Source organism: Gekko japonicus, unplaced genomic scaffold (genome assembly GCF_001447785.1).
Source record: "Gekko japonicus isolate JY-2015 unplaced genomic scaffold, Gekko_japonicus_V1.1 scaffold1532, whole genome shotgun sequence".
NCBI lineage: Eukaryota > Metazoa > Chordata > Lepidosauria > Squamata > Gekkonidae > Gekko > Gekko japonicus.
The window spans coordinates 331940-357309 of record NW_015168093.1 but is presented as its reverse complement, the minus strand read 5'-3'; the positions used below and the strand labels follow the sequence as shown (position 1 = coordinate 357309).

Genomic DNA, 25370 nt, shown 5'->3' with positions numbered 1-25370 from the left:
AGGTGCCTGAATTCAGATATCATGGGAAACTGAACTGATCACACTGGGAAGCTTTCAGTCAAGCTCTGCATGCAAGAGGAGGATGTAGGAGGAATGCCTAACCACGCCAACAAGCTGCTTCCATGCCCAGTCACGGCTCCATTACCGCTTGTCACGATATCTGAATGCAGCCATGGGTCTAACCGTCCTACAGGCCCTGACAAACCAGGTAGCTCTCCCACGTGACAAGGAAGCCAGGGCACATGATTGTGTGTATTGTTCGTTGGGAGAAAGTCAGTTACCACATCATGCCCAGTCCATACAGTCCAAATATGCTGGGGATTTCAACCTATATTGGTCATCCCCCTGTCCACAAACTACTAGGAATAATTAGGACCAGCATAGGACACACATTCTGCACATCTGGCATCCAACACAGCTGTCTCAGCAGAGAAAAGGTGCTCCCTTTTTTCCAGGGGGAGTTCCTTCCAGTTCTGGCAGCATGTTGCAGTACTGGGGGCAACTGCTGTGTAGACATATCCTCAAATATTTTTGGCCGATCTCCCAAAATGTTCTACATTAGCTGCTATATAACCACAGCTCACCTCTTAAGCAACACTATGACGCTTGGCAACACCTCCTCATTCTGAGCCCCAAACTTGGCCAGAGCACTCACAGCACCTGCAGAAAAGCAGAAAAACAAAAGGGGAAACTCAGCTGGGAAAGAGAGTCTAAAAAGATCCTCAGAGTGTCATTTTTATAACCTATTTGGACAGAATAATTTCCCCCCAAAAGTTACCATAGCCAAGCACAGATTAAGAAAACACCCACAGAAAAGTTGCCATGATTATCTAAAAGCTTCAGCAATTGAATTATATGAAAACAAATGAGGGACTCCCAAGGACTTTCGGGGGCATTGCATTCTCCCTCCCCCATGGGTCAGTGGTAGAGTATCTGCATGACATGCAGGGGGTCCCAGGTTCAATCCCCTGCATCTCTAGTTTAAAGGATGAGGTAGTTGGTGATGTGAAAGACCCCTGTTTGAAACCCTGGAGAGCTGCTGCCAGTCTCTGTAGACAATACTGACTTTGATAGACCAATGGTTTGATTCAGTATAAGACAGTTTCATGTGTATTTCATTTCCTCTTTTCCTTTCCTGAAAGCCCCCATAGCCTCTTCCCTTTTACTGTTTCCATCTCTCTTTCCCACCCACCAGGAAACTTATCTTTATCTGTCCCATCTTCAGCTTTTCCTCCCTCTTGCAACTGTTCCTAGGACAAACTATAACCCAGTTCTGTAGTGCAGAACGTGCAAAGACTTGCAGGGGCACCTCACTTCCCTCTGCATTCCCTTTTCCACATCGTTTCCTCTTTCTCTTCTCCTGGCAAACCCCATATACACACCTTTTCCCTGCTTCCTTCCTTCTCACCCACCATCCAACCTAACTTTTATCTTCCCCTGCCCTGTCTTAAGAGCATAAGGAGAACCCTGCTGGATCAGACCAGTGGTCCACCTAGTCCAGCACCCTACCTCACACAGTGGCCAACCAGTTACTCTGGAGGTCCAACACAAGGCATAGAGGTCGAGGCCTTCCCCTGATGTTGCCTCTTGGCACTGAGATTCAGAGGATTGCTGCCTCTGAAGATGGAGGTTCCCTTTAGTCACCATGGCTAGTAGCCACTGATAGACCTCTCCTCCATGAATCTGTCTGATCCCCCTTTAAAGCTGTTTATTCCTTTGGCCATCACTACATCCTCTGGCAGTGAATTCCACCTTTTAATCACTCCCTGTATAAAGAAGTATCTCCTTTTCTCTGTCCTGAATCTGCTGCCCATCAGCTTCACTGGATGCCCTCAAATTCTAGTATTTTGGGAGAGGGAGAAAAAGTTCTCTTTGTCAACTCTCTCCACCCTGTGCATAATTATGTACGCCTCTATCATGTCCCCCCTTAGTTGTCTCTTTTCTAAACTGAAAAGTCCCAGGCTCTTCAGCCTTTCCTCATAGGGAAGGTGCTCCAGCCCCCCCATCATCTTAGTTGCTCTCCTCTGTAGTTTTTCCAGCTCTGCAATGTCCTTTTTGAGTTACTGTGATGTCCTTTTTGAGTTACAGCACACAGTATGAACAGACAAGACAGATAAGTATCCACAGATTTGGCCATGTTGAGAATGAGATAAACTGATATCTGAACTCTACCTGCCTGCACCTCAGACAGAGGATGTTCGCCGGTGTCTTCTTTGCATGGAAAACATTCAGAGGAGAAGCGATTTGCTTCTCTGTTTTTAATTTAATTCTGAGCCAGAAAACTCCCATTTCTCCGAAGGGCGCATACCTTTCCAGTTCACATACCTGCCCTGACCTCTTCGTGTTCCAACACAACTCTGTTGTAGATGAAACGAATGTATTTCGAAGGGTTGTTGGTCTTGGGCCCTTCTTGGCCCAGGAGGTGGAGAATGCGGGTGGCCAAGACAGTGAACTCGCAGTCCTCGATGAACTCGCACAGGTGAGAGAGGCCAGTTTCCTTGCTCTCAGAGTTCTCCTCAATGATGCTGATGATGCATTCAACGATGGCTCGCTTATACTCAAAGCCACCCTAGAAATCAAGTGGGCAGATCAATCAGAAAACTGAACATGCAGAACTGCAGTCCTACTGTGACTTCCTAAAAACGCCAAACTACTCAACAGTCAACCTTCAGCAGAGTTTCAAAACAAGGCAGGGTAGCAGCACACTGAGTTATTGCCCGCATTGCTTAGCAAAGAGCTTGGAATCATAGGGATTTAAGTGCCATTTTTTTTTAAAAAAAATCTTCCTCTGGCTAGCTTTATTTGTATGCCACAGATCTTTCATTAGTCACTTTTTCCACCTGAAAAAGAAAGGTATATAAATATAGCAAAAATATTAGTTTTTAAAATCTAATTCTTATGGGTGAGAACAGAAATTGGAAAAGTTTAGAGACAAGAGTTCAGTGGAAGGCAAAGGTAGCCTTATTAGAGCCTCCAGTCTGCACACTGGACCCTCCTGCTGTTCCAACCCACAGTGTTCTACTAAATAATAGACCCAAGGGACCAACTGTAATCACAGTATCTGCATAAAAAATAACTACTTGTATCAAATAGAAAGCAAAGACAGGTAGGAAGGTGTGACAGCCATCAGCACACGAGGCTGCCTTATACCATGGGGGTCTATCATGGTCACTCCTGTCTACTTCTAAACTGAAAAGTCCCAGACTCTTCAGCCTTTCCTCATAGGAAACGTGCTCCAGTGGCTTTCCAGGTTCTGTGCAGAAGTCTTCCACATCACCTTCTACCTGATCCTTTTAACTGGAGATGGCAGGGATTGAACCTGGGATCTTCCACAGAAGCCCATGCTCAACCACTAAGCCATTGCCCCTCTCTGTAGGTATATGCTCTAATATTTCTGTAGGTATATGCTCTAATATTTCTGTGGGCATCAATGTCCAGTGAAAAGTGTTTGTGCAAGTTTCAAAATGGCATATGGCACAATCTCTTCTTCATTGTACATCTGGGTGTGAATCACTTCCTCTGGTGATGTGTCAAAAATTCATAGGTATCAATGTTGATTCAACACTCGTAATAGCTGTGGTTCCTAGTAGAGCCTTCCGTGGGCTATTGGTGCTGTAATGCATTGATACCTATGAATTTTTGATATGTCACCAGAGGAAGTGAATTGTTGAGAGACAGCATATGTCACACAACTTTGTTCAGAAGAAGATCAATCATCGAAACGGCAAGACATTCCGGAGACCACCATCTACATTTACTACTATACTGTTCACTTTTTGTATAATTTTGGCTCTTAAAGAAATTTATTAGCGTCACATCGTCACAGTTCGTTTTGGTTTTCGATTGTCTTATGACTGTGCCAATCAACCTGATATTATAACCTGCCTTGCTTTGGAGCCATACATGGATTATGGGGCAAATAATCCCCCCCCCCCAAACCCATCCCTCCCCACACACCATGGTCCCAATCTGAATCAGGCCAGCAGGGAAAGTGAGTTGGGTCTGGGGAACCTAGATCAGACTTAAAAAAAAACCACAATGCGTAGTTTGGCCCGGAGTACAGTGTCATTAAGTATATCATTTCTATCACATAGCCTTCCAATCTGGGCTATGAAATAAAACATATTTTTAAATATATTGTGGCAATAAGACGGACCAGCTATGCTTACCTCCTCACGGAGCATTGTGAAGAGGAAGTTCATGAGGACCGAGTGCTTGCGTGGATACTTCTGACACAGGGCACTGATAGCCTGCACCACAACGACCTGGACATATTTTGGAATATAAACGAACACATCACATCTCAGCCCCTCCTCTACAACACAAAGCTAAATGAAGACCCAAAATAAAAGGCAGTTCTATCCATGCCTTGAACTCATCTGAGATTTCAGACATGAAGGAGGAGATCTGCTTCATGAGGCGGTCAATGCTGCTCTCGCTGCCAGTTTTCAGCAGGGTTGTGATGGCCAGGGTGGCGATGCTGCGGTTGGAGTCGGTCACGAGGTTCTCCAAGTCCAGGTTACAGGCAGTCACAGCAGATGGGTGCTTCATGGCGACCTGCAGAGAGGAAGTGGAGTTCACTCCATGCGGGCGAGACAACTAGGTGCCTCTCAAGCCTGCCCATCAAATCATCAATACACTTATCTTACCTATGACCTATACCGACACACTTTGCTCTCATTTTGTAAGCTCTAAGAGACAATCCCAGTGGCTGGGAGCATCCTTTGACCTGAGACACCCCCCCTTACTGTTCCAGATATGTCAGAATGGGGGAAGTGCAGGGAAAAGGATGACATTATCAGAATGGGGGAAGTGCAGGGAAAAGGATGCCACAAAAGAACTGACATTATTTCCAATGGTACTTCCTTTTTAAAAGTTTACTTCACCCTGGCATCCAAGGCAAAGCCCCACTGAGCATTTGCTTAAACGAATAATAACAATTTGTTTTTACACAGTTAAGGACAGTTGCTTTTTCCCCTCTTTCCGTTCTGTGGCCTCCGGTACTTAGTACCTTTTGTGGTTTCTTACAGATGTCTCTCCTCTTTATTATTCTTTAAATGGATCCCCATCTATAGAGGCAAATGCATCAGCCACAGAGTTCCAGACCCTCCTTACCTTGTTGAGAGTTCGAACTGCTGCGTAGCGAAGGGCTGCTTTGGGAGAACTGCAGAACAATTGCAACACTGCAAGGGAGGACAGTTCTGTTAGTGACACAGACACATCAGCAGGCTCTTATGCTATGATTCAGATTTACTCTCATAACCATCATACGGAGAAAGTTGAGAATCACAGCTTGCAAGAGGGACAAGTTTCTGTATTCATGGAGAACTGGGGAGGTTATGAGTCCAGACAGCCAGTGTCAATGTAGTGGTTAGAGTGATTGGACTAGATCTGGGAAGATCCAGGTTCAAATCCCTACTTGCCTGGAAACTCACTGGGTGATCTTGGGCCAGTCATCTTCTCCCACACCATACCCTAGATTGTTGTCGTTGTTGTGCTACCCTGCCCTGAGCTCTTTGGAGGAAAGGCAAGATAAAATAAACAATGGCCTATGCATGGGATTCCCCTGTGATCCAAGCTGTCCCCTGGAGACTACCACACATTATCCACTTTGGGACAGAAAACACCTTGGTCAGTCTGATGGATGATCTTGATGTGGAGAGTGATTGGGGAGTGCATCCCTGTTGTTTCTCCTGGCCATTTCTGTGGCATTCAGTACCACTGGCCATGGTATTCATCAGAGAGGCTGGTTGAGTTGGGAGTGGGGTTTTTTCATGCTTCAGTGGTTCTGCTCTCATATCTCCCATACTGTCCAGCCCGCCAGTTAAGAACTTCCTCACAAATCCTGCCCTGTGTACCGCCAGCCACCCCTGGAGGTGAGGTGGGTGGCAACCAGAGACAAGGCTCTTTCAGGGGTGGAACTGCCCTTGTGGAATACCCTTCCCCTTGAGGCTCACCTGGCACCTACCTAGCTTTCTTTTAGGCACAAAATGTTTCTGTTCATCCAGATTTTTAATCAAGGGGTTGATATTTTAAACTGGAAACTGTTAGTTTAAGCTGTCTGTGGTCTGTTTTTATGACCTTTTGTTTTTATGCTGGGCTGGGGCTTTTTACGGCTGGACTTTAATATCTTTTAATGTTTTGTTGTTGTTTTTTATTTCGTAAGAATTTCTTGAAAATACTACATAAAATGTTCTAAATAAAGTAAATTGTGCAGCTGGTTTAACTTACTGTTCACCTTTTTGCTTAGGCCCTGGTGTTTTCTAATTATGGAGGATATAGGTTCTTCTCTTTCGGCACCATTTCTCTTTCCTGCAACTGCTAGGCAGGGCCTCTTCCCAGAGCCAAAATGCCTAAACACTACTTCACTGAAGTTGCTCCACAGTATGAGCCCAAAGGCTTGGCAAGCCCTACATGGAACTCCACAGGGAGCCAACTTCTACTGATGGCCAGGTGTCATCAGTAAGCCAAACCAACTCATGTAGAGGGTCAACCAGCAAGCCTCCCCCCTCTTTGCCTCCCCCCCCCTTGCAAGCACGAAACCAGCAAGCCTCCCCCCCCCTTCCAAGCACGAAACAATCAGAAAGCAAAGGCCTTACCAGACACAGCAGGTGCCAGCTCTTTGGCTGTGCAGGTGGGGAGATTAACGATGGCCGATGCAGCTTCATACACCACCATCTCATGCTTGTTCCTTAGGCAGTTCTCAATGAAGTCAAACAGTGGGCTGTCACGCCTAAGACAGTTTTTTTACAAAACAATGATGGCTGCTTTACACATGTGTGCTTAAACATGTAGACAGGCAACTGAAGAAATTTATTTATTTCACTAAAAAGCATTGTGAAATGATACAGACATTCTACCTGTGGCACATACTTGTGCCAGTGGGCCATGGGAAACTGGAGGAGGAGAGAAGGCATGAATGTAGGGTTGCCATCCCCCCGATGGGGGCAGGTTTCGGGGGCCCCAATCTGCCACCATCCAGCTGGCTGGCGGAGCCCCACCCCCAAAGAGCCCCATTGCATCCGACATGCCTGGCGTGATGACGTCATCATGCCGGACACGTGCGGGGAATGCTGTATCATTTGGGGAAGAACCATAGAGTCCCCTGAACAACGTGTCCGGCGCGATGATATCACTTCCAGGTGATGTCATCATGGTGCGTATGCCAGAAGACCCTAGGAGCCATGCTGGAGGGCCCCCCCCAGGACTCAGGTAAGACCTGGCGACCCTTCAGAAATAGGTTCAAGGGACAACAAGGGGGGGAGAATAGACTTCATACTGCTTTATTCAGAAGAGGCAATAAGGCAAAGGCACAGAGGAGAACACATTTTACAGAAAGACCCATGTCTTTGTGTAGTATGAATGGGAATATAAAGATTTTTATATATAGGTTTTTTTCTTCTTGATTGTTCATATTCATATTTCTCTGGTTTTTATAGATTTATTCTTTAAGTAATATTTTATTAGGATGTTAGAAAGGCCTGTTATGTAGAAGGCTTTCCTCTTGTAGGTCTGATATTGTTAGCAGACAACATATAAGTACAAAGTTCATGATTCTGTAGTTCTTAGGGCAAACCTTTCAATGTCTGGGTCAGATAAGATTTTAGTCTGATATGAAGAATCCTTGCCCATTATCATTTAGGTTAGGTTAAGTAAACACTTAGTTTGACGTAGGTATATGTTTCTTAATGTCTGGCCAATCAGAGGATTATTACTCAAATTACCACTGTCTTTTGTAACCAATTATGCTGTTTGAATATTGTTTTCTTGATGATATCAGTCCATGTATAAAATATCATGTATTTCCTGAATATGTTCAAGAAGAAGATGAAGAAGAAGAAAGTTGTCAATTTTCGATGAGTTCTTTGGTCTAATTGTTTTCCTGTTAACTGAAGCATATTTCCTGAATATGCTGAGAAGAAAGTAGTCAATTTTGGATGGACTATTTGGTCCAATTGTTTTTCTGTTAACTGAAATAAAACATAGAACTTCCTCCTCATTTGACTTCATTTTTGACCTGGAATCAATATGTACAACATTTGGGAGGGGCCGGAGCTCTGCAACAGAGTATGCGTTCAAACGCGGGCATCTGCAGTTAAAGAATCTTGGGTAGCAAGGATCTGGAAAGTCCCTTCTCTGCCTGAGTCCCAGGAAGAGTTGTTGCCAGCCAGAGGACATTAACCCCAAGCTAGAGGGAACAATGATCCAGCTTGACGTAAGGCAGCTTCGTATGTTTAAATATTACTCTACAGGAGGTAAGCAGGGGAAAATAGTCCAAAGATGGCTAGGCTGAATATGGAAGAAACATTTCATATCACTATTACTTCCTCCAGGTCTTGCCCGTCTTGTGACAACAAGGAGGCTAGCAATCCTCACAGCTGTGTGCTCTCCCTTCCACTTTCCTCCATGTGCCGTCTAAGAAGTTACCCTCACCTCTGGAAATCTTTTAGGTAACAAAGCAAATAGGCAATCATCATTACTGCCCAGAGATCATGGGATATGCCTGCAATACACTGCACAGGGCGGGGCACGAAGGGCGTTCTTTATAAGGGAGGAAGATGTCCTTACCCTCCAGCTTCTTCCTCTAGCAGTTTGCTGGCTACTCGGATCATCATGCAGTAGGCAAAAGGTGATTTCAGGCCCTGCCGCATGAACTTGCTAAGCATCTTGTTCACAGCCAAGCGGTCGTTCTTGCGCACGTGATACAGCAAGCCAAGTGCATGATACTGGGGAGGTAAGCAGAGAAGGTGGGGGAAAGGAGCATGGCCAAAGGCACAACACACACACACCCAGTGATGTTCTCCAACCCCCCAATACAACTGGCCCAGAAATGCAGGACCAGAGTCCAGGATCATTGCCAGTTTCAATGGGTTTTGTGTGGTTTTATGTTTCTTACTTGGACCATGATATTGTCGCTTGAAGCTGCCTCCTGAGCCTCGTTCACCCAGCGTTTGACCACATCAAAACTGGTCTTCAGAAGGTGCTGTGAGGAAAGCAAGCCAGAAAGCGCGTCAGGAATGGGCATCGTGTAATTACGTTGGGGGCGGGGGGGGGGGAGATTTGGAATAAACTTTGGGTTCTCTGGCTTGAGCGGCATCAAAGCTAATTCTGTCTTCCTTCTCTCCCCATTCAGTTGTTGTTGTTGTTCAGTCGCACAGTCGAGTCCGACTCTTCGCGCCCCCATGGACAATCTCCCGCCAGGCTCTCCTGTCTTCCGCCGTCCTCCGAAGTTGGCTCAATTTCATGTTCGTTGCATCGCTGACACTGTCTAACCATCTCATCCTTTGCCGTCCCCGTCTTCTTTGACCTTCAATCTTTCCCAGCATCAGGGTCTTTTCCAGTGCGGGGGGGCGGGGTGAGGAGATTTGGAATAAACTTTGGGTTCTCTGGCTTGAGCGGCATCAAAGCTAATTCTGTCTTCCTTCTCTCCCCATTCAGTATCTGAACCCTAATGAGAATTAGCTGATGCTTTTAATACCATTTGGCAAAAAGGCCTAAAGCTTCAGAGTGATACTATCGCAACTACTTCCAAAAAACAGGACAGTGGCCCAACAAGCTTCTTCTCAGGACTGCAGAGTGCATTTTGAGAGTCAGTGTGGTGTAGTGGTTAAGCGTGTTGGACTAGTATCGTGGGAGGCCTGGGTTCAAATCTCCACTCATGCCATGGAAGCTCACTAGGTGACCTTGGGCCAGTCACACTTTCTCAGTCTAACCTACCTCACATGATTGTTGTGACGATAAAATGGAGGAGAGGAGAAGGATGTAAGCTGCTTTGGGTCCCCATTGGGTACAAAGGAACCACACAATATATATTTTTTAAATCTCCAATGATGTTCCCTATATTAAAAAATGTAATGTTGCCACTGCTACAGTTGAAGAAAAAGAAGAGAACAGATTGGATTTATACCCCGCCCTTCACTACCCAAAGGTGTCTCAGAGTGGCTTACAAACTCCTTTCCCCTCCCCTCCCCACAACAGACACCCTGTGAGGTGGGTGGGGCTGAGAGAACTCTTGACAGAAACTGCTCTTTTTCAAGGACAGCTGTGCCAGAGTTATGGCTTGCCCAAGGTCATCCAGCCAGGTGCAAGTGGAGGAGTGGGGAATCAAACCCGGTTCTCCCAGATTAGAGTCCACGCACTTAACCACTACACCAAACTGGCTCTACAGTTGATAGCAGACAATGTACCACTCACTCCCCTACATACACCCCTGGCTTAGGGCAAGGACTCCATAAACGTCAACGTACCAAGGAGGACACAAGGGCAGAGCTGGACACGCTGGGCACCTTGTCCACAATTGCCTGCTTCATATAGCGCTCAATGGCCTGCAGCATGCTGCTCTGTGGAGAAGACAAAACAGCTCTTTGGAGGTGATAGGACTTTGAGGAAGGGGGGGGGAGAGCAAATTGAAGAAATTCAGAGGAGAACCCTCCCCCAAACGTAAGAGATGGGAAATGCAAAATGATATACAGAGGAGACCATTTAGCAGCATCTAAACAGCCGGCACTTACATCAGTGATCTGGCAAAGAGCTCGCACAGCAGGGCCTCTGTAACTGTCATCCTTCCCAGTCATATCTTTAGTTAAACTGGAAAAAAAGATTGGGGAAGAGTGTTTGCTGTTCTGAATTTATGCAACCAGTCTTTGCAATAAGCAGGCAACAGCTGAAAGACTTGCAAGAACTGAGCAAACTAAGTATGCTCTCAGCAATTAGGGAAAAAAGAGAAATAAGCAAGATAATGTGTCTGTGTTGTATGAAAACGGCACAACCCTATGGCCACACAGTCAATGTATACAGACCTGCATTGGCAGATGATGCAAAGAACTTGTTCTGGTTTGCCTGCAAACAGTGACAGGCCACCACCCTGTAATAGTTTAGCTAAAATGTTTGATGTTATTCTTTCTTAAGCTGGAACACGCTTTGACATATGCATAGCAAATGATTTGGGGGAAGGAGGTGGAGGGGAGACAGAAAGCGGGCAGGAGAGATCCAGCCCAGCTATTAAACTTCAGCATCTGTGTTTTAATAGACACATGACCTCTCACCAACTGTGCCATTCATCTGCATAATTCTCTGTAGGTATTTCAGCCAACCCTGCGAGGCTAAGAGGAAATGCACACAACTAAGAAAAAAAGATATCCGCTCCGCAAGGACTCACCTGCTAGTCACGATGATGACATCTTCAGCAATGTTGGACATTTCTTTGATGGTCAGGTAACACATTCTGCGGAGAGTTGACTGGTGTGAAGAACCACAAACAAGAGTGTTAGGGAGCAAAAGACATAATGTTGCCACTGCTGTTGAACTCCAACCATTCTTCTGTTGGATTCCCCCGCATCTTCACCACACCTTTGAGACTGCATCTGACTGATAACACAGGCACCAATCCTAAATGTTTGTAGTAATCTCCACAAAATAAATCAGACCTTATTCCTGAGTTAACATGTATAGGATTACACTATAAGCCACGCCTTCAGCAGTTTTCTGAGATGCTGAATATCCTTTAAATGGACAAACAGTGCAATCCTATGAAGAGTTACTCTAGTCTAAACTCACTGAGATATGTATACGATTGCACTGAAAGGGCAGGCAGTCTTGGCAAAAAGCAGGCGCCCAACCCATGTGTGGGACTGCACAGAGACCACGACGAAGATCAAGGAAGTTACACTGGAGGGCCCATATGAAGATAAAAACCCACCTTCTACTGACTCAGACTATCTAGCCCAGTTTGCTGCCTCTGACTCTGAGTGGCTCTCTGGGATCTCAGGAACCAGACATAATGATGATCTGTTATGTAATCCTGGGCATGCAAAGCATGTGCTCCCACAACAGGAGAAATCTCAAATATTCACAGAACAGATCTTGGGGGGGGGGGGGTGTTTCCCCCCTAGGGGAGGAGAAAGAGGGAGAAAGAGGACAGGCAGCGATCAAAACTGTCTTTCTACAAAATTAAGAACACAAAATATGTTTTCTGAATAACAATTGCTTAAGCCATCCAGGAAGCTCTGCACTGAGTCAGCCGCTTCTGCTGGACATAGTGCTGCAGTCAGACCTGCAGACTCACTAGTTTCAGGTCAGTTATGATCTCTTGGCCTCCACGCACCATTTGTCAAACAGGAAGCCTTTGCTGTGTAAGTAAACTGCACTTTCCTCTCTTCCCATTTTTGTACAAGCGTTCACCATTTACACTACCTGATCTTACTAAGAGCAAGTATGGCGCTCCCTTGTGATCTCAGAATATACACTGTCTGCCCAAATCCAGCTAACCAGCTTCCATAGAGCTTTCTCTTTCACATGAGTCATCTCCTTTCCCAGCTTACTTGCATCTAGTAAATACAAGCATCTAGCTTCAAGAGCAGCCTCCCCAAGCCAGGATTGAAATCTACAAATGACCCCAATTTGTGGGTCGCAAGCACAGTTCTGTCATTAGCCCTTATGGTGGGGCAGAGTGGCTTGGAATATTTTCTCCACAGTAAAGCAGAACAAGGTTTTTAAAAGCCGCCCTGAGCCTGCTTGCCGGATGGGCGGGGTATAAATATAATAAATAAATAAATAAAATATGGGAATCTGTTGTTATGTCTTTGTTTCCCTCAAGCAGGTGGGTTCCTGAGTATTATTTAAACCAACCCTCAGTTTTAAAGCAACGCTCAGTTTGTGCCTTGCATATAAGACAAAGACAGAGAGGCAAGCAGATGTTGCCGAAACAAAACCATGGAATTAGTGGGATGGCATGCTTCACACGACTTCTACTGTCTTCACCAGGACTCGTCAAAGAAAAGGCTATGGACTAGACGGTCTCAGCAACTAGTGGCCCTTGGGCCAAACCTGTCTATTCATTCCCCAAGATCATCAACTGGTTCCAACAACCGCCCACTTAGAAGGTCACAGAGTGGGGCAAATGAACAGCAAATGTGGCAATGGAACTTTACAGCTGCCTCATTTGGTATAGGCAACATGGGGCTTTGGCCCGCCACTCCCCGTTCCATTGTCAGAGCAGCCCTCTGGTAGCTGTTGGAACTGGGCTATACTCTCGAGCTAGGATTTCCACACTCTTGCACCTCTCCCTCTATTGACACTGATGTGCACATGGTAGGCTTACATCATTGGACTGGAACAGTTTGGTCATTGCAAAGAAAGATTCGGTAGCTTCCATCACGCCAAGGTGTTCCCCCTAGAATGGGAAAAATATATATATATATTGCTGGTAACTGTGCTGGTAGACAAAAATCAATCACTTCTAGTATTTCCAGAAAAAGCACAACAGCCACTGTCAGCAGTTGCCGTGAACTCATGTCAACAGTCCACCTCTGCTGAGAGGAGAGGTCAGCAACAGCCGACTTCCTACCCACGAGGAACCACTTTTACAGCTGCCTCCGTCCACGTGGGAGTCATTTGATGACACTGCACAGCTGTCCATCCAGCCAGCCCAGAGGAAAAACAGATGAAACTGCCCTGCAGTTCACAACCTGCTGCGGATGCTATTGAACCAGCAGTTTGCCCCGAGCAATACTGTGTAACGTGCGAGCCTTTCAACATTAACAAGCAGGCTAGTTTCATCTACAGAAAAAAGTGAGTGTCAGCTGAAAAACAAATACTCCCCATTACCTGGTTGATCAGGTACAAAATCTTGGTGAGGATATGAGCGCATTTCCGAGGGTTTATAGGTGTCTCGTTGAATACTCGAGCCTATGAGGAAAGAGGCATGCAAAGGAGATCTCCAATTATGCCACAGCAGGGGAAAAAGGGCAGTTTTTAAGCAGCATTTCAAAGGAACTTACCTCTTGCAGCACAGCACTTTTCTCCAAATGCTGGAAAGGATTGGAACCCCCACCTGCAACATAAAAACATCAGATTCTGTAATGATTAAGGATGCTCACTAGGTGAGAAATTAATTGGTGGCAGAGTTTGACTAGTATTATTAGTCAGCTTGTTTAAAAGAAACAAGTTTCTGAAGGAATAGCATCAGAAACTGCAGCTGGAATGATTAGAAGAACAGAAAACACAGTTACATTTATCTTAATTATTATGTGCCCCTTTTAGGTGTGCAGTGGCAACAGTGGCTCAGTGGTTAAGATGCAGAACTGCAGACCGGAAGGCCAGTAGTTCAGCATTTTGAGACCCTAGTGCCGCGTGACGGAGTGAGCTCCCGTCTCTGGTCCCAGCTCCTGCCAACCTAGCAGTTTGAAAGCAAGAAATTGCAAGTTGATAAATAGGTACCACTTTGGTGGGAAGGTAACAGCGTTCCGTGTGCCTTGGCATCTAGTCATGCTGGCCACATGACCACGGAGATGTCTTTGGACAGTGCTGGCTCTTCAGCTTGGAAACGGAGATGAGCACCACACCCTAGAGTTTAATTTGACTGGCTTTCAAGCAAGGGAAACCTTTTACCTTTAGGTGTGCAAACTGAAATCTGCCGGGAACCAGCACTTGTTGATGACTGAATGCCAATTCTTGCTCACATCACAGTGGTTCAGCCATGACTCATAACCAGACAAACCACAGAGGTCTGCCTGGGGTAACCCTAGATTTTATTTACGCTGCTTTTCCTCCCAACTTAGGGTCCCCAAGGTGGCAAAAGAAAATTAAAAACACATAAACATATAAAACATTTAAGAACAATTAAGACAGAATACAGACACACACACGAACAGGAGAAAGGGTCAATGAAAATCAGTGAGGGAACGCCATACAAAACAAGAAGTCTCCACCTAATCATGGAAGACAATGAAAGAAGGTGACAGAGAAGTCTATCTGGGGAGGGAATTCCATAATTTTCAGCGCACAGCAGTGCAGTGCCCAGGGAAGTCTGCACTTTCTAACATATGAGGCCTTCATTATCAACAGATGAACCTTAAACACCACACAGTGCAATGAGCAATTACAGCCAGTCCATCTACATGAAGAGAAAGGCTCTCGTCCCTCAGTGGCATACAGAGGACACTGCTGCTGCTGCTGCTTCTACTGGCCACAGCTCCACCAAATTAATAGACAACCATGTTTCCTAGTCCTGGGGAGGACAAGTTATGGTGAGGGGAGGTTAAGTTATCTGTATCTGGAAGTGGAGAAGGGGGGGGGGAGGCAAAATAGCCAGGATGGGGTACAGGAAGTACATGTGGTTGTGATTGGCAGAAGGAAGGAGGAGAATGGAAGGGTGATGAAGATGGCCTTTATGAGGGAAAATTTTAGTTGTGGAAGACAGGGAAGAAAGACAATGAAGGTCTATCGGGCAAGAACATAGCTAAGATTAGCCCAGATAATAGTTTTAATCAAAATAATCTCTATGATTGGGGAGGAGCGTTAAAACTTTCCTTTTCACCGGCTTATTTATTTGATCCCATATACTCTTAGTTATAACTTCTTCTTAGGCTTTGCCCTTGTTTTTGGACATAAGCATCTAGGCCTTTCTGAAGTCTCAAGCAGAACAGGGTCTTTCTCCACACTTGCTACCAAAGATCTTTTAAGAAGAGATACTGCAGATTTAGCCTTGGACATGCCATATGCAAGAGCCATGCTCTGCTGGTAATCAAGAGATTTTAGAAGGCTAGTGTTGGATTGAATACTTGACCACACACCTATGACATGGTCAGTTTACTGCCCACACATTCCTATGTATTTCAGAATTCACCAAACACAAAGTGCTTTTTTCAACTGCCAAAAGAGGATGGTTGTTGCTGCATAACAAACTCAGATCCTAGTGTAGAGCTTTTCATACCATCTACACTGAGTGAATGCAGCCACTTTGACTGCTGGTATTGTTTCTCTCTGTCCTATTTCTCATGCTTGATCTAAGTGTGTGTGTGTGTGTGCGTGCGCGTGGGGGGAAGATAACTGACCAAACACTGCTTCACTGCTAGGTCTGATTCATTTGTGCTGCACAGCATGCTCGGTGCCAGAGACACAGGAACTGTGTGAGTGTCACTCCACAGCATCCTCTATCCATGAGAAGCAGCAACCACCACACTGGGGCTGATTTTTTACATCCCTGGACTCCTCAAAGAAGAGTTTTTAATCTATAATTGTAATATTCCTATCTGGAATAGAATGACCTGTGCACATATGGACAATGGTAAGCTTATGAATTAAAAATGTTGAGGTTCTTGAAACCTGCCCTGTTCAAGGGAAGGACATTTAAAAAAAAAATTAGACATCGCCATACATTTTTAAGATGCCAAGACAACCGAAATCTGGAAACGTTCCAGTTATGAACAAAATTTTGAGTCTAAAAAACCCTGCGACCTCCCACATTTTTATCCCACCCTGCCTCCAAGCTTTTCCCCGCTTGTCTATTTTGTTCTCATAACAACCTAGAGATGTAAGTTTGGTTAGCAGAAGGAATGGACCAAGATCATTCTAATGGCATTGATCCTGGGTCTCCTAGGTCAATACCAACCACCACACAACACTGCTGTTTGCCGCATGACAGGAGAAAGGGTTAGACACTTCCATACAGGTATCCAATAGAGGCCCCAGTATTGATGCCAGTGATTCATAATATCTGGCTATGGAAATTCATTACTTGTAGACCCATGTCAGGGCATTGTCAGGCAAACAGCCCCCCCCCAAGACATCCAACAGAAAATTCATTTAACAGTGTTGCATGGAAGGATGGAAACAGGAACATGTAGTGTCAGCCCAAGCTAGCCCAACCTTGTCAGATCCTAGAAGCTAAGCAGGTCAGCCCTGGTTAGTATGCAGATGGGAGACCACCAAGGAAGTCCAGGGGAGTGACCAAGAGGCAGGCAATGGGAAACCACCTCAACCCTACAGGGTCGCCATAAGTTGGTTGTGTGACTTAATGGCAAAAAAAAGGTGTCAGACATTTTTCATTCTGTGTACAGATGACAAGTTGTAAACCTCAAGAAACTGTCTAAGTAGCAGCCGGATCAGATTGCTTTTGTGATGTATTTATAAATATACATAAATGAATGTATTTCTAACTACTGTAATGTGCTTCCCACTGCACAGTTGAAAACAGACACAAAATGGGGGCGGGAACAGGAATAAGAGAAACAAAAGTTTTTTGGCGTTTTTTAAAATGCCATATAGCATTTATAGATGGCACAACTGCAAGTCAGGCTAAAGACTCTAGCCTAGAGTAGAGCAAGCCTGATATTATTAGAATGGAAGCTAAACACTAAAGACTCATGTCAAATAAAACTTGCAGGAAAAGACCAAATGATATAAATGCATTATTACAGTAAAAGGTAAAATGCACAACAAATATAAATACAGCCCTTAAGATCAAATGTTTTTACAGGCAATGAGAAACAATGGTGATGAAATAAATTATTCAAATTAAAATGAAGATAAAATTTGAAATGTGTGTCATTTGGGAGCTATAGGATCATACTGCAAGAGTGACATATCATTTGCCTAGGGCCTACATAAGATACATTACAAGATTCTGTAGCACAGTCATGACCCTACAGTGAACTTCACAACAGGATAGTGTGGAACACTGTCAACACAACTCCCAGAGATTTGATTGGCTATGGGTGTCAGATGGATGTATTCCATATATCGCTAGTCTACTTCTCCCCTTCAGCCAACACAGTGTTCACAAAGGGGACCTGATGGCAAATACCTTCTTTCTTACATTGTGTGATGCTGCCTAGGAAGGCATTTGGCTTTCCAGAAGGACAATGACAGAGAGAGAGGGAGTTGGTGGCACTTTAAGATTTGACAGTATAATGGACAAGCGTATAATCTGCATTTCTCAGTAAAGTCAACCAGAAGCCCGTGAAAACTGCATTTTAAGAACATTTTGTGTAAGAAGGGCAGGCTGGGAATGCGATTAGTAATAATCAGAACACAAATGCTACAGTGTAGTTAAGAGCCAGTGTTGTGTGGTGGTTCGAGTGTCCAGCTAGGGAAAGCTGGGTTCAAATCTCCACACTGCCATAAAGCTCTCTGGGAGACCTTGGGCCAGTTACACAGTCAGCTACTGGGGCAGCAAGAACAATGCAATCCTGAGCAGGTCTACTCAGATTCCTACTCAGCTCTATTCAGTGGGCCTTACTCCCATGAAAGTGTGTTTAGGGTTACATTGAAGGAGACAGTAAAACATAAGAAAGGATGTATGCCCATCTGAGGTCCTTGGAGGAAAGGCAAGATAAAAATGTATTTGTGGTTTCAAAGGAACCCCAAAAGCTTGTGTCACCATGTAGTTCAGTTCAGTACTTCACTCTAAAAATAGAGAGCATTCTGAACTGTATTTATACTGGTGTAACAGGCCAGATTCACCTCCCGGCCAGAGTACCCCGGGGGTTTCGCGGGCAGGGGGGGTGAATCCGGCCTGTTACACCGGCATGCCTTAGCTAGGAGTGATATGCTTGAAATCATTGCAGAGGGTACCAGTTCCGTTCCTTAGTTTTATCATCCAGGGAGGCTAAAAAACTGTGAGCTAGCTCACACTAACTCAGCTTAGAGGGAACACTGGTCACCATGTAGTTCAGTTCAGTACTTCACTCTAAAAATAGATAGCATTCTGAACCATATTTATACCAGCATGCTTTAGCTAGGAAATTATTGCAGAGGGTACCAGTTCAGTTCCTTAGTTTTATCATCCAGGTTGTTTCAAATGCTGCATAATATAATAAAGTGCTTTCAGTAGACAAGATGGACTTGAATGTTATGGTAGCATCTTCCAGTCAAATGCTGCATAACTCACGGAGACCAATACACATCAAACCAGCTTTATTTGAAAGGATTTTCCCCTCTCCTTTTTTTACCCTGTAATAGCACAATGAGCACGTGGTGACCACTATTCTACTGGAGCAAACAGTATGTTGATTGCAGCAAAAAGCAATTGTGGTTAACAGACCCTTCTTTATATTATGATCATCCTCACAGCACTCCACTGCAAACCTTGACCGTTTGAAATTATCACCCAAAGTACATTTTTTAAAAGCACACCCAAGATGTACACAGCACTAGCTTCAAGAAACTGATACTGACAGTAGGGCAGATTTCTCTGGGATATGCAGTCACCAGGGAAACTAGACATAACTACACGCAGGTAGCACAAGTTATTTCTGCTTTCTCTTCCACACAGCCTTGACATTGACATTAAAGGACTCATATAAACTAGGATTTCCCACCTTGAACCGCGATGGAGATCCTGTCCAAAGAAGAACCAGGCAGGACTGGATCTTGCAGTGCGTGCTCCCTCTTTGCCAGCTAAACCCCAAGCCCTGACCAAGCACACGTCTGCTTTGCATTGTGTCTGACACAAACTCACCCGATTCCTCATCCTTCTTATCAAACTTCTTCAGCATCCTGTCCCTGGATTCAGAGAAGATGGGGATCCAGCTGTCTAGCTCAGCAGAAGAGACCTAGCCAGGGCGAAGCGAAAGGCAAAGATCCTGGGCGGAAAAGGAATGCTAGGGAAGGAGTACAACTGAATTGGGATGCGCAGGGGACCCTAATGTGTGCGGTTGTGTGTATATAGCCCTGAAGTCTTCCTTCCTGCCTGGGGGCCACTTCCTGCCAGCTTGTCACTAAGACACCTCAGCCCGATCAAGAAACGCAAGCGCAGTCCTCTGCTGGTGCGCTGGAGAGGGTGATACGTGGCTGCCAGCACTAGGGCGGAGCTAAAGTGGTGACGGCAGTGTGTCGTCCGTCAGCATCTAGCCAATGGTTGCGGGCAACGCTTCCACCGCCGAAGGGATTTGGAGCCTTCCGGGAGCTTTGGGGTCGCGACCTAAGTGAGTCTTCCGTGATTGGTGAAGCTGCAAAGGAAGAAAGGGCGGGGAAGAGAGGCAAAGGCGGGGGAAGGGCTGAAATGTCGTCTACATGGGGAAGTTGAGTGGAAAGCCGGTGGGTGGAGTGTCTTGCTCGCCCTCTTGTGTGTAAAAGAAGGGAGTGAAGCAGGAATGCCGCCGGCCAAAACCATCTGTGTGCCAGGGCATCAGTTGCCTGCCATTAAGTTTATCATGCCCGGCAACCTTGTTGTTGTTGTTCAGTCGCACAGTCGAGTCTGACTCTTCGCGACCCCCTGGACCAGATCACGCCAGGGGCCTTCCTTTTCTTCCGCCGTCCTCTGAAGTTTACGAACTTTTCAGGAAATAACTCCCAAGAAGTCAGCGAGAAAAAAAAGTACACTATCGTTTTTTGAAGAGTTCGTGTTTTGTTTTGTTTTCCTGGTTAAGGATACCACCTTCATCAGTAGCATAGCAAGTATGAAAGGCAAAGAATTCCCCATCGTCACAGCTCTATACCGGGGGTGGGGGGGTGTATCTATTAGGTTTTTACCTGTCATCAACCGTAATGGCGCGGAGGTGGACAGAGAAGCTGGCAACACACACTATTCATCTGTAACCATGTCCTGTCACTATCTGGAGCTGCATCGGTGGTGGTTTAGCACTAACAACCACTTACGACCGATGGCCCTTGTTGCTGGCAATTGAGCTTTAGAGCAGTGTTTCACAGGTTCTTCCGAATGGTTTGTTATCCCACCATTACATTATTTCTAGTAGTGCTTTAAAAAACAATGCCTCTATTTTACCTTTACAGGTTTTCCCCCTCCTTGATTTAGCATACTGCAGTGCTCCTAGCTTCAAGATTTTAGATTTTTGCATACAACAGCTGGAAATGTAGAAAGAATCAAGGCACACAAGGATATGGGAATACATGGCATGATTAAGAAAAAGGTCCAAATGTGAAATCTATCCCCAAATGCAAAGAACAGCTTGCGCATAGAATTAGGGAGCACATATGTAGGGGAAAGGGTGTACTGTGTATCTAAATGACCACTAATTCTATATGGAACTGTGTCAACCGAAATCATCATGATGAGCCCTCCTGTAGGTGCTCCAGCCTTTGGAAGGTAGTCTTGGATCTACTGCAGAGAAGGCCTTTTCTGTGAATGCACCCCATTAGTGGAACTCCCTTCGAAAGGGTGCTTGTCGAGTTCCACCTACTTCATGTTTTAGCACCCAGGCAAAATCTGTTCTGCTGGTTCAAACTTTTGCTGATTGATTTCCCTTCGTCTCCCAGGTTTCTGAGTTAATCTTGTGCTGCCATTTTTGGTACTGTTTGTTTATTGCTGCTACTATGATAGATAATTTACTGATTGTTTATATGTTTACACATATAAGATTTCAGTGTGAGCTATCTTAAAAGTCCATAGGACTGAAAAGGAACTCATAATGCCATAGGGAGTAGCCATGGACTTAAAATTTGTTTGCCTGGAGTCTTGTGGCGCCTTAAAGACTAGCACAATTTTATTTTTGTCTGAACCTTTGTGGACATCTTCAGCATCTGAAGAAGTGGCCAATAGTCCACAAAAACATTGCTGTTTATTTTTGCAACATTTAAAAAAACATACATCAGTGATGAGAAACAAATTGTGTTATAAATTGTATTGTTTTGAATAGCATGAATGGCCCCCATCACTCTGATTTTGCCCTGTCAGACTGAGTGTACTCAAGGAACTGTCAAACAAATGTTAAGTTCCTTTAATGCTTGAGAAGGATTCTCTTAATGGCCTGAAAATCTGTCTTTAGAATGTGCAGGATTGGCAGTGTAGTTGCTGGTCAGAGGAGTCTGAGTGGAAGTATTTGCTTCAAATATGCTCCGTTTATAGTCTAAAAATAAACAGTACAAAAGCACCATAAGTACTCCCTTGTCCCATAAGTCTCCAGTACTCTCCCATCCAAAGAAAACTGAACCTGTAGCTCTGTCTCTAGATTTTCATAGCTCAGGACAATGGGGAGAGTTCAGTGTATTAAGAAAGAAAAGGCTAGGCTTACATTTATATCCCATCTCACTTCTAGTATGGAAACCCAGATGGCACAGGAGGCCTTCCATTGAGGCCCTATGAAGTCCCAAGCGGCTTCGCTTCAGCAAGGCTGCCACATTATGTGCCTTCCAACCACAACCAAGCACAAATTGGTTTGGATGGTTTCCCCATTCACACTGCACCCCTTTAGTCAGTCACCTGTGCCATGTACTGACCTCTAAAGGTTAATGTTAGGCAGTCAGCGTGGGTCTAATTCAGACCAGCTCTGCCCAGCATTTAAGAGCTCAGTCTGGTACAATATGTTGCTCTTGGAAATTATGCATGATATTTGCCTGGAATGTAATAATTCTGAAACACATAGGTCAGATTGTAGTGCAGATCACATCAAGAACTTATTTAGTAGTTGGCAGAAAGAAACAGGAGGCTTTTAGCACACCAAGGACTTTTTATTCCAGCAGGAGCCTCTGTGTACCAGAGCCCACTTTTTCTGATGCACGTGATGGATCCTAACTATGCAGAGAGAACCCACTACTTGCATCTGTCAAAGTGGATTCTAGTTCACAAAAGCTTATGTAGAATAAAAACATCTTCATCTTTGAAGTGTCACAAGACCCTGATTTAGACTGAGTGCAACCGACTACTACGACTACCCCTCTAAATGAGATGCAGGGTGAGGCCTCTGTCCAGCTGCTTAGGCTATGGCATAATTGGGACATTTCTGAGTATGAAGAGTGTTCTAGTCTGTTGCTTGTACCATTCTAGAATTTCTTTCGACTCAGCTCTTCCCAGTCAAAGACAATCAAAGTCCATGAGCCCAGTTAAAGGAAATGAAGGCATCACCCTTAAATATGCTTGTGGGTTCAGTTGTACTCAACTTATGTCTAAGACAACATGCAGTAAAAGTACTAACCTGACCAGCATGAGGATCAGAATAGTGCATACATTGTACTACAGTACATAGCTGAATTGGTTTCACCAGATGGTTCCTCTTGAATCGTATTTAAGTATTTGCAGATATTATTATTATTACTACTACTACTACTATTGATGGTAATGAAAAGTTCTTGCAATGGACTGTGAAATGTTTATTTAGTTCTTTCTTAAATGAGAAAATAAGCAAAAAAAGCCCATGCAAACAACTCATTCACGTTGCTCTCCTACCTGCTGTAAACATACACAAAGAGAGATGTACCTACTGTAAGCCAGATAGTCCTCCCAGAACATGTTAATATCTGCGGTGAGCTCCAGCTGGTGTGAAGAGGGCTTGTTTTACCGATTTGTCCTTTACTTGCACTACACAAACGGCCAGTGTACTTTGCACCAAGCTGCCAGCGGCAACATTCTGTTATCTCACAGACTCACTAAAGACGTTTGGGTCAGAGTGCAGCGAGGAAAGGTGACACTTCACCTTCCCACTGTTGGCTTTGCAATCCAAAACTGACCTAGAAAAATTATTGAATGGGGAGGCAGAGGGCCCAGTTTGTTACAGGGCAGTTTGACTAATTTCAGTGTTTTAAGGCAGTCTGTTTTCTGCATCCTTCTTTTTTCACTGATAACTTCCTGAAGTTAGGCAGTGTAATTGAGGGACTGGTTCTGAATCCAAAGAAGGCAGTTGTTTATGTTTAATGACACTGTAAGTATGTGACACATTGAAACCAATTCCAGCAGGGTTTTTTACTACCTGTTTATCAGTCATTAGTATTTTCTTCCCATATTCTCAATCAGTGGTTGAGTGAGAAGCAGTTGGTTTGTTTAGAAAAGGTCTATGCTGCCTCTCCACATAGTGGGATTGCCAGGTGCCCCCTGCCCACTGGCAGGGGATGGGGGGGAGGGGAGGGTTGCCAGATCCTCCCCCCCCCATCCTCCTGGCGATTTGGGGGTGGATCCTGGGGAGGAAAGGGACCTCAGTGGTGTACAATGCCATAGAGTAAACTCTCCAAAGCAGCCATTTTCTCCATGGGAACTAATCTCTGTAGTCTGGAGATGAGCAGTAATTCTGGAGGATCCGCATCCCTACCACGTAGGGTTACCAACCTCCAAGTTTAGCCTGGAGTTCTCCCGTAATTACAACTGATCTCCAGACTACAGAGATCAGTCCCTCTCAAGGAAATGTTAGCTTTAGAGGGTAAATGCTATGACACCTCAGCCCTGCTGAGCTTCCTCTCCTCAGCAAACCCCACCCTACCCAGGCAACTGATTTTCTGTGTAAGCTGGTGTGTGTGTGTGTGTGTGTGAAATCGCTAATTCTCTCTATTTTGCATTTTGCAATTTTATTTTTTGCAATTTTATTTTTTTTGCATTAAAAAACCCCTTTATTTTTCAGTCTGGAAAAAATTTAAAAAATGAGACTGAAGCTTCCCACTGTGCCTGGGATGATTTTTGAACACCCATACGCATCTTACATCTATTTTTTTTAAAAATAATAATAATCCAGGTTTTTTGGAATTTTTGTCTGAGGGGGCAGTGTTCATCTGTGGGGGGCATTGCCCCCCCCCAAATCTCCGCACTGTGGCTACAGGCCTGCTTCTCAGTGCTTGAGTTCAAGTGGTGATCCCAGGAGTGGGATGCCTGAGTGAACTGCATGCCTGAGGGTGGGACTGTAACAGCTGTGTCATAGGTTTTAGGACAGGCCATACCCTGAAAATAAGTCTGACTACTTATACGTTCACATGCACACTAGGACTTCTTGCCTTAGGGAACAAAGTTTTTAAAAGTCAGGTTTTGGAGAGGTGGGAGACATGATCTTTTTCCTCCCTCAGTTCTGTACAGACTGAAGAGCAAAAGAGGCCCACACCAGAAAAGTGGAAATTCTTCTGCCAACCAGCTTCTCAACTGCTCCAAGGATTGTTTTCTCTTCAGGAACAATTTTACTTTCCAGTAGAGATAACAGCATCTCCTCAGAAAACACCTCTGCATCCTCCCTCACAGACTCCCTCCCCACCTCAAATGTGAAGCTCTTTGTTGCAGCTAACATTCACAGCTTTCCAGAAAACACTTGCCAGAAGATGGCAGTGTTCTTAAAACTTTACCAACTGTAAAAGGCAGTGGGCTATAGACCCTATTTGACTTCAGCTGACAGCTTAGAGATTTAATGGGCAGATTTAGAAGGATCGGGCCTTCCAAGTTAAGTAGTTGACATCATGTTGCAGTCCAGAATACCTGCTTCCAGTCATCTCTATTATCGTACATGGCAGACATTCAAAAGTGGACCAGTATCAAAAAGCTGGATCCACTGAAACCAACTTACAAAAACATTCTACATGAAGGTTGGAATCAGGTTCTGAGACCGATACCTTAAAAGACAGGTTGCAGCACTGGCCGCTGTGTGGTACTGTAAAAGACTACATAATTTTTCTTCTCATGGGCATATTAGGTTTTTCTTCAAAGGAACCATATATTTGGCACTCCCATTAGGCATAGGTTGCCTATTGGGAACCTTTCTAAAGTGTTACAGGCTTTGAGCAAACCTCCGTTTGATCCTTTCAAATCATCAGAATCTAGTTTCCTTCTTGCAAGATGTCTTTTTTCTTGTGGAGATGACTTCTGCAGGAAGGATTTCTGAATTAGGGTTTTATTGGCCAGGAAGGAATTGTGTATATTTCACAAGGTCTTACTGGTACTCAGGAGG

General features: G+C 44.8%; 1 protein-coding gene across 1 annotated transcript in view; it reads right to left on the bottom strand.

The window, feature by feature from the left end:
* The window catches only part of COPG1 (coatomer protein complex subunit gamma 1), a 34496-nt gene extending 14955 nt beyond the window's left edge, over positions 1 to 19541 (bottom strand). The window contains exons 1-15 of the mRNA XM_015414746.1: positions 19241 to 19541; positions 13779 to 13831; positions 13606 to 13686; positions 13100 to 13171; positions 11159 to 11238; positions 10512 to 10587; positions 10248 to 10340; positions 8897 to 8983; positions 8569 to 8726; positions 6600 to 6733; positions 5116 to 5183; positions 4369 to 4557; positions 4170 to 4265; positions 2326 to 2569; positions 585 to 660 (exon numbers count right to left, since the gene is read on the bottom strand). Coding sequence (XP_015270232.1) covers positions 585 to 660; positions 2326 to 2569; positions 4170 to 4265; positions 4369 to 4557; positions 5116 to 5183; positions 6600 to 6733; positions 8569 to 8726; positions 8897 to 8983; positions 10248 to 10340; positions 10512 to 10587; positions 11159 to 11238; positions 13100 to 13171; positions 13606 to 13686; positions 13779 to 13831; positions 19241 to 19277 — 1544 coding nt within the window. The 5' untranslated portion in view covers positions 19278 to 19541. The remainder of the gene's footprint in view (positions 1 to 584; positions 661 to 2325; positions 2570 to 4169; positions 4266 to 4368; positions 4558 to 5115; positions 5184 to 6599; positions 6734 to 8568; positions 8727 to 8896; positions 8984 to 10247; positions 10341 to 10511; positions 10588 to 11158; positions 11239 to 13099; positions 13172 to 13605; positions 13687 to 13778; positions 13832 to 19240) is intronic.
* Between the last annotated feature and the right edge of the window lie 5829 nt (positions 19542 to 25370).